Source organism: Populus nigra, chromosome 14 (genome assembly GCF_951802175.1).
Source record: "Populus nigra chromosome 14, ddPopNigr1.1, whole genome shotgun sequence".
Taxonomy (NCBI): Eukaryota; Viridiplantae; Streptophyta; class Magnoliopsida; order Malpighiales; family Salicaceae; genus Populus; species Populus nigra.
Genome location: NC_084865.1, coordinates 12,473,820 through 12,482,552, shown reverse-complemented (window position 1 = coordinate 12,482,552; position 8,733 = coordinate 12,473,820). Strand labels below are relative to the sequence as shown.

Below are 8,733 nucleotides of genomic sequence, written 5' to 3'. Positions count from 1 at the left end.
TGTACTTTGTCCGTCTGTAAATCCATCGTTATATTTATTACCAAATAACTCATCGACAGTCCATAAATTACCGACAAGAGTTCTTCCGACAGACTGCTTCTGTCTATTAAAAATTTTCATCGATAAAACTATTAAATCTGGGAGGGATCTACCTCCCAACAATACTTGATATGTTTCAGGGATTGACCATAAAATCAGCTCGTTATTACCAGGAAAGTTTCACCCCTTAAAATAGTTGTGCCCATTTGGTAGTTGCAGAGGCTGTCATGACCAACTGGTAGGTCCTTTGCCTCTTCCATTATACATCCATTCCCTAAGCAAACCAATAATTGTGCCACTTATACATGCTATTAATGTGTTCATGAATCAGGAAACTTTGCAAATCTACTGTAAGATCAAAGAGAATACGAGTAGTTTATGTTACAGATTGATTTCCTAAATGGATATATTGCTTTTTCCTCCCATAATCCATGGCTTGAAGCATTAACTTATCGGACTTGAAAAAATGGAAATACAGTACAGATCACAAAAGAAAGATATTATAAAGACGTCTTCTTCATAATTCTTTTATCCTATCTGTGACTTCTAAATATTTGATTGGACATTTTCTGGCTTATGAGACGTCTTCGTGTTAAATCTAAATGATCAAAACTTAAGAAGCCATTGTTGCAAATCAGATCAACCATTATCTTCTCACTGATGCATGATCTGTTACTCTAGTGCCGATATGCTCATATGCATCATTTCAGAAACACGACATGGTAATGGTGAAGTCATTGTCACTCAAGGTCATCTTCTACATCCCCCTCTCTACAGCCTGTTTATGAATGACACTCGTCCTACTAAGCACATTGGTTCCTTTACAAAACCCCGATGTTCCATCATGATGTTTTAGTTCATGTTGATCCTGTAAACATATCTCATCACGTTATAATATATAATATGTCTACCAGACCATACTTACTGCTAGCTAGGCCAAATGGATCCAGCTTGCATCCTTTCAAATAGTTTGATCGCTTTAATTATATCTCGAACCATTTGATGCGAGGAAAACAAAAATCAAATCCCAGGACGCTTGTACTCTTACTGGGCATGTTTTAAAATTCATCCTAAATCACATGTCAAATTCAAAACACTCAAAAATACAGATCTTTTCTTTCAAACATGTTTATAGAAAAACTTCATTACCATTGAACTCCTCTTGTTGAACGGAGAAGAGTTTTATTGCTGAAAAATTAGAGGGACTCTAAGATAGGAAGCGGAAAGTATGAAGATCAAAAGGAATTTTTTTCCCCAAAATCTATTTTGGCCACGAGGCTTCTCTATATTTTTCACAATGATCCCTTTTCTGTTTAATATCTCCCTCAACATTTTTTTTTTCTTTTCAAATTAGCCATTAATTTCAACACAAAAGGATGCAACTGGAAGAAAAAAAAAAGTTTAAAGATGAAAAAAGCATGGCATCTAATCTAATGATTGCATTCTTGTTCCATGAAAAATGTAGTCCTTGTGCCTTATCATGGATCGCAAAGACTTAATGGTCATTACGATTTTGGTTTTGAAGTTCATGTTCTAACAAGAAAAGGTTCATTCATGTCCCCCCGCCAGTACTCTGAAATTTCAACAGCAACATTTCTCGTGTAGAGGACTTGTGCATAGCTTCCCAACATCTTTTGTGGCCATCAATTTGCCTTGACAATCAGTGTCTGATTAGGATTGGAAAGGATTTCAACATCCTCATGTGGGTCTCGATTTGTCAACAAATTCAATATCTAGTGTACCATAATTACATTCCCTCCCCTTTACCTATTTTCTTACCTTAGAAGCAATGGACAAGACAACGGTTGAAAGCTCATAATTGAGGCAGTGAGGATGACCTTGCAGCAACCTTGTCGGCAGGAAAAACTGAACATCACTGACTTCTGAAGATTAAGCTCATAATTCTCTAGTCCACAAAATGAACAGGACAAAACAAGATGCATAATAATTTGGCTGTGTATTTCATTAAAATCAGGGAAATCAATTGCATAACCTGACACAAGCTGGAAATGTGCAAGGCTATGACTGACAATATTTGCTCATCTGATTTTTATGCATGGATATGAAAAATGTAGTATTACAAGGCTGGAAGAAGCCAAAGATTAAAGAGTGATGAAGAAAATGAGAGAAACCAAGACAAGAAAGCCATAGCGGCGGATAACTGATATCTACTACATAACTTTTCTGGGCAAAATGATTTACCAACATCAAGCAGAAGATCTGCAACACTAGCTGTTGAACAGGCTGCTGCTAGTGATAGAAATGATAAAACCTGTTAAAAAAATCAAATGGTGAATAAGCATACAATGACAGTTTCTTTCTTTGATTACGTTTTCGATTGAATATAACCAGGACGTACCAAATCTCCAATGATGATCATTAGCAGATTCCTTCTTTGAAGATCTAAACTTTTAACAAAGATAGAATAAGCATCCGCCAGTACCAAAACCAAGCTCCATGGAATTACCAAGCCCATAACTGTTACCAAGAAGCTGACAAAGAAATGCCTACCAATTACAAAAAGCTGAAGCACACAAAACACCAGCATCCTATATTGCTTGGTAATAATGGAAGTGCAGCACACTATGATGTACAAGAAAAATTGAGAATTGCAGATGCTTGCAATTTTTCGAAACAGCAACTCTATCGTCAGACAAATAAAAGAAAGAAGGAAAGAAATTCATACCAAGTTAAATGTTTAAGCAAAAAAGAAAAACAAACAGAAGTCCTAAGGTCATTCCCATATCTACAGATTTATTTTCATCCAGATCATGTAGTTAATTTCATCATTTATCTGTAGAACCTATAAAATTTCAGAATAATCATAAGAAAGATATTTAATTGACAGGTCTTCTAGTAACTTGTATGTTTTAGAAACATCATCATCAGGAAAGTTGAATAGGCTCTTTAAGATAATCAAATTCACTTCAAACCAAGAAAACACAGTATTGATATCCACAAGTCTCAACATGAGATCACCGCAAGTTTTGTCACCAAGACAACTTGAGACTAGTAAAGGCCATCAACTTCAGAGCACAAGCAATACAACATGCAGAGCAGCAACACTGGCTCTCGACCTAAGGGTATTGGGTCAATTCACCATTAAAAAACCAAAAAGTCTAAAAGCTGATTGGACATTCCATCATCGCATTGATGGAGAGCTAAAACAAGCACATCTATTGTTCGAATATATAGAAAACTGATTACAGGTTTCTTCTGCAACCATGGTTGTAGATTAAGGGGAAAAAAACCCTTAAACTGTTCCAAATGCTTGCAAAACCATCTGCAAAATACATCCCTTGCTGCAAACCCATACATGGCAACCTAAATCAACCCTCTATTGGAAGATACAGTCTTATTTTCCTAGAGGAGACCATCCCAAAAATGGTCTAGTCAAGGATTAGATGGTATGCATGTAATGCACCGCATTTGAAATGCATCATATGGCCGAGCTTCTGACTCTCTAATTGCTAAATTATCTCATAATGATGCCACACCCAACCACAGCTACGAGCTCATTTACACCACTAAACCGAGATGTTGTCTCCAACACTTATCCTGAGAGAACTTTTGGCCATCTAGTTTGTCAAACCAATCATGACTCTGCAAAAATGAAATCCTTCCAATAAACCCCGCAGTAACAGTAAGAATAGGATAGGCATCAACAACTTTATTGCCTAAATCCTCAGAAAACCAACTATCTTCCTCTTTCACCGTTCACTCATTACGCCATATGATCACAACTGTGCCTCCCTTTTACAATCTTAAGCAAGAATTAACTAATTATTAGAAGTAAAAAGAAATGAGATCTCAACCAAAAATAGAAAAAAGAAAGAAATGAAATTAATAGACAAGAAGAACAGTAGACAAAACAAAATTGTATGTAATAAAATTGTAGTAACAACACAAGAGAAGCAGGGTATTGAAATTCATAATAAAAAAAAACACAGTAAGAGTACCAGAAAGTAGTATAGCTGTAAAAGTCAACATCCAAACACATAAAGAGAAGTGAAGCACAAGAGAAACAGGTCTGCCCAAATCTCAAAGCCAGGCTACCGCTTGACCCCATTGCTCCAGGCACTTGCCCTTCCATCTTTCTAAGAAACTCCCCCTCTGTATCTTCATGTCCAGAACTTCATTTCACCCTTGTTTTCCCAGGGTGATCGATGCCACCACCAAATAAAAGGAATTGAACTTGAAGCTAATAGAGAAGGGAAATGCCAGCTATGGTTTTTCTTAAATGATTTGACTTTAATGGGGATAAAGTAACATTAACAGTCGCTTTGGTGAAAGAAATTTGCAAGGGAAAGAGACGTTAAAATTTGTAAAGACTCATGAAAATGAGAGACTTTCTAGCTTCTCCTCTCTTCTCTTTACCTTAATTTTGGTTTCTTTGGGTATGTTGTTGTCTGTCAGAGAATACAATAGAACAGAAGATTTGGAAACGTGGGCTTCGATGGTGTTGTCTGAAAAGGGCAAGTGGCAAAATCAAGGTTTCTACATGGGTTTGGCTGTCTTTGCTTACCTTTACTTTATTATTAATCCATTTATTTTCCCATTACCAAATAAAGAAAAGAAGAGTAATTACAAATATTAATGAAATTTAATAAATAAAAAAATTTCAAAAATACATGTCATAATATTTAATAGCGCATAAGTTTTTAGAAGTTTTTCCTTAATGTTTATTTTTTAAAAAAATTAAAAATTGCTATAGTCTTTTTTTATTATTATTAACGTGGGTATCCGGGTCAGCTTGCGTGCACCTCGACTAATTTTACAGGCCCTAAAATTAACGATCATATAAACCTCCAGTAGCCATCAACTATTGTTTTTTTGTGATTTCTCTTAATGATAAAGTTTTTATTTATTTATTTATTTATTAAAATTACACTTAAGCTAAAAGAATTGAAATCAAATTCTTGTGATTTGTCTTAGCATTGTTTTCCTTATTCTTCTTGTGTTCTTAAAATAATTTATTATTTTTTGTCTAGTGCTAATAATGTAATTATAATATTATTTTTCAAATTTTCTTAATTTTTTATTCTTGATAGCCCAAAGAAAAAAACAAGAGAATTTTTACAAGAGAATTTGTAAACGAGAAAAGTTTTTTTTTTTAAGATTAGAATTTTTCTCAATTATTATTATAATCTTGTCATAATTGTCTTTATATATAAAAAGCGATAGATGATTTTAACGTTAATTTATTTAAAACCAGCAAATGTACACATCTTTTTAAAATCATACTATTTTATATTAAATATTTTATATTAAATATACTTTTAAACAGTCACAACCCTAAAATAAAAGACACGACTTTTAATTCACTCCAAAAGGCATGAGTGTTGTCGAAGGAAAGCAATGAAAAACAAAATCATTAGATCAAGTATAGGAGATAAGGATAGTTCTTTTAACCACCAAAAATCATTGGTTTGAGATTCATGAATGTTGAAATCAGAACAAAAGATATGTCAAGAAAGAATTATACGTGGGATCTTAGTATTGGAAATATTTCCAACATTTCGGGGACTATTATGAAAAGAAAAAAAATAAGGGTTTAAGCATAACTAAATTTGTTTAGGTTGGATTTAGTAAGGTGTGTTTGGAAGCGCCGTTTATTTCTAACATTTAAAAAACTATTCTGAAAAGAAAAAAAAATGAGAGTTTAAGTATAACTAAATTTGTTTAGGTTAGGTTTAGTTAGGTTGTGTTTGCCGCGTTGTTAAAAATTTAATTTTTTTTTGTATAAAATAAAATAAAATTATATTTTCAAATAGTTTTAATATAGTGATATCAAAAATAATTTTTAAAAAAATAAAAAAAAATTATTTTGATGTATTTCTAAGTAAAAAGTATTTTAAACCGCTATCCCTACAACAATTTTAAATAGACTTGGACAATTTTAAAATTAATTTATATATTTTCAAGATAAAAAAATAAATTAAAACATATTCTTTTCTATTCTCTCGATCTCTCCTGTTTACGAATGCACTTTCTGCTTGTATGAAGCTGTTTTCCACCATTAAAGAGGCCATTTAAGCATCCATATCATGGAAGGGTCGTTTCAATTAAAAATAAGCCTCTTTTTTTTTTTTTCTAAACAAGGCACATATGGCTGGATATGTGATTGATCAGCCTTTCTATCCTTAAGAGAAAAAAAATACCGCGGCTGGCATTATTGGCATTAAAAAATAAATGCGAGAAACCTCATTGTAGCTTCCTCTTCCGGCAGAGTTAGATTCACAAGGAATCACATTTTTGGTGTTCCTGCTAATATCTTCCAACACCATTATAGTTTTTTAATAAACAAAGTAAGTTCACTTCGATCTCTTCCCATGCACGACTAGTTTTGTGTGATCTTGAAGCAGGCAGGTTAATGATTTGGAATTGGTCCCCTCTTGATTCAACTTTCGTTAGTTTTTGTTAGGATTTTTTATATGATTTTGCCTCCATCTGGGCTTAAAAATTTGAATATTGCAGGCACAAGGTTCTGTATAGAGTGCAGCAGGTTTGACATTTCACCACATGGCTCCCACAACCTGCAATTATCTAACCATGGACCTTAATTTCCGAACATTATTACATGGAGGCTTGATAATATACAAACAAGATAAAATATTTTAGTGCAGCTCTTTGGGGTCACAGAAAAGTTTAGCAGCATCTTGAACATGTAGCAAAATCCGAACCAAGAATAAATGCACAGATTTCATACGAGAAGAGCTCTATTGATCAAGCTGAGCATACCAGATCCCCTGGATCTTGACGTCCTTTGGGGTCTTTGCTCCCAAATCAGTATCGGATGGCTGGACACTCTCAAACACTCCTATGACCTCTCCGGTCTCAGGCTTGCTCTTGGTAACACTTAGGGTGATTTTACCTGTTGATGATGCGGTGTTCTTGATGTTTTCTTTGGTTAGTTCCTCCTCATCCCCTCTGCCTCCAGCAGGCAATGCAACTGCATTGTCATAACCGGTTGAACCACCTCTTCCCTTTGGGTCCAGGAAAGAAGAGCCCCGGTAGGATGGTACAAGGAATTCTCCACTGAAGCTGTCTGGTTTTCCTGATGCAACCAACTGTTTAATGGTGAAAAGGAAAGGCACACGCTCGCCACCAGGTAGCTGAACAGTCACAGCAGCATAGTCAATGCCATCTTTCTCCTCAAACTTGATGGTTCCATCGGAAGAGACTTCGAAAGGTCCCTCAATCTCGTCAAGAGTGTAGGTTAAACGTGTCATAAGCTTAGTTTTTTGGAAATCAGGTGGGGAATTCTTGTTTATACCTTCAGCCTTGACTGTGAATGAAGTTGGCTCTAAGCAGATCTTCTTAGCATTGTATTTGCCGGGCTTGAAGGCAAATGAATCAAGTCCTCCGTCAATGGTTGGGCATTGGTTAGCAGTTCCAGATCCTTTTACTTCCATGTATGTCTTGCTCTGGATTTCATCATAGGTCAGCCTCTTCGGAACTCCTTCAGCACTTGCTCCCTGAAATACAAAAAGCGATCACCTCCGGGGTCAGATTTACTCCTCAATGTAACACTGAAATCTTAAAAATAAAAAAGGTTCAGCAAATTAAGCTCTCTAAGCATTTCTTCTTTAATTCCTCGTTGATCAAGCACTAACCCTCAAACTCAAATACCATTGTTATTAATGTGTCAGGGCCAATGAGAGATGGAAATGAACGGCCTGGCCTTAAAATTCTCCTGTCAAGCTCTGAACAGTAAAACATGTGGCCAGTGCATGCAGCACTAATTAGGACTGTTTACTTCCACTGCTTTTAATCACACCCTTCTGAAAATTGAGCCTAGACAGTGATCCTAAACTAAAAGAATCATCATACAAAATGAATTTTTTGCTACAATATTATCAATTCTCAAAAGGATAGATACTTCTTCCTTTCCTAGTCATCTTACATGAAAATAAGCCGTTAAACCAAGTCCATTAACACTATACTATGATTAAGAGGGCAGTATGTGTACAAAAAATACACAGAAACAAGGCAGGGTCAAGACATTATCAGGCCAATCAAATTATAGTCTAACATTAATCTGATCATACAACCATTGGAAGTTCAAAAACATCAGACTAAGACATACTCACCGAGACAACAAGAGCTGAAGTAGCAAGAGCAAAACCAGCTATCTTACTAGCATCTACACACTTTTGAGCCAAGTCTTTAAGATCAGATTGCAAAGAGCAAGAAATCCTAGCACTAGCTGGTTCCAAGCCAAAAGCCTTGGAAACACTTTGAGAAGACCTTAGTTGAAGGCTGGTCCTAGAAGGCACACCCACCTTGGTGGGTTGCATCAGTGTAGCTGCTGCTTGCAGTGAGGCTGCCATTTTAGTTCTTAGAAATAAAAACAAGCTAACTAGCTGACCACAAGAGGAAGTGTTTTGTGCTGGGAGGAGTGGCAAGTTAAGCTGGTTGATTTTGGTGTGAGTAAGATAAGAGATAGGATAAGGCTTCCTCCTATTGGCTGATTGAGCGAAGGTAATGTCTCTGGTTTTCTAGGCCGCCATGTGGCAAGTATCAGGTTTGGGATTAAGATACTCTCTCTATCAGAGTGGATGATGAAGATGATGGATTAGATATCTTGTCGGCCCCACTGCAAAGAATATGTGGTTTTTAGACCCACTGTTGCCAAAGAAAAAATCCATGGCCTGCCAACACTTGGTTGCTCATGCAGCTTCCATAAATACA

General features: G+C 35.6%; 2 protein-coding genes across 6 annotated transcripts; both read right to left on the bottom strand.

The window, feature by feature from the left end:
* Nucleotides 1–1,439: 1,439 nt before the first annotated feature.
* On the bottom strand, nt 1,440–4,531 carry LOC133672769 (CASP-like protein ARALYDRAFT_485429). Of its 5 annotated transcripts, none has more exons than XM_062093294.1 (5): nt 3,999–4,531; nt 2,399–2,531; nt 2,242–2,311; nt 1,819–1,945; nt 1,440–1,706 (listed from the first exon to the last, which is right to left on the bottom strand). In XM_062093294.1, exons 1-5 carry the CDS (start codon nt 4,130–4,132, stop codon nt 1,700–1,702), a joined length of 471 nt encoding a protein of 156 aa, XP_061949278.1. In that variant the 5' UTR covers nt 4,133–4,531; the 3' UTR covers nt 1,440–1,699. The 5 variants fall into 5 exon arrangements, with proteins under 5 accessions (XP_061949278.1, XP_061949280.1, XP_061949282.1 ...); XM_062093296.1 differs by having other exon boundaries at nt 1,819–1,888; nt 3,999–4,530; XM_062093298.1 differs by having other exon boundaries at nt 1,819–1,905; nt 3,999–4,529.
* A 2,050-nt stretch (nt 4,532–6,581) lies between these two features.
* LOC133673163 (oxygen-evolving enhancer protein 1, chloroplastic) lies at nt 6,582–8,442 on the bottom strand. Its single transcript, XM_062093850.1, has 2 exons — nt 8,133–8,442; nt 6,582–7,517 (listed from the first exon to the last, which is right to left on the bottom strand). The coding sequence occupies exons 1-2, from the start codon at nt 8,370–8,372 to the stop codon at nt 6,759–6,761; spliced, it is 999 nt and encodes a 332-aa protein (XP_061949834.1). The 5' UTR covers nt 8,373–8,442; the 3' UTR covers nt 6,582–6,758.
* Between the last annotated feature and the right edge of the window lie 291 nt (nt 8,443–8,733).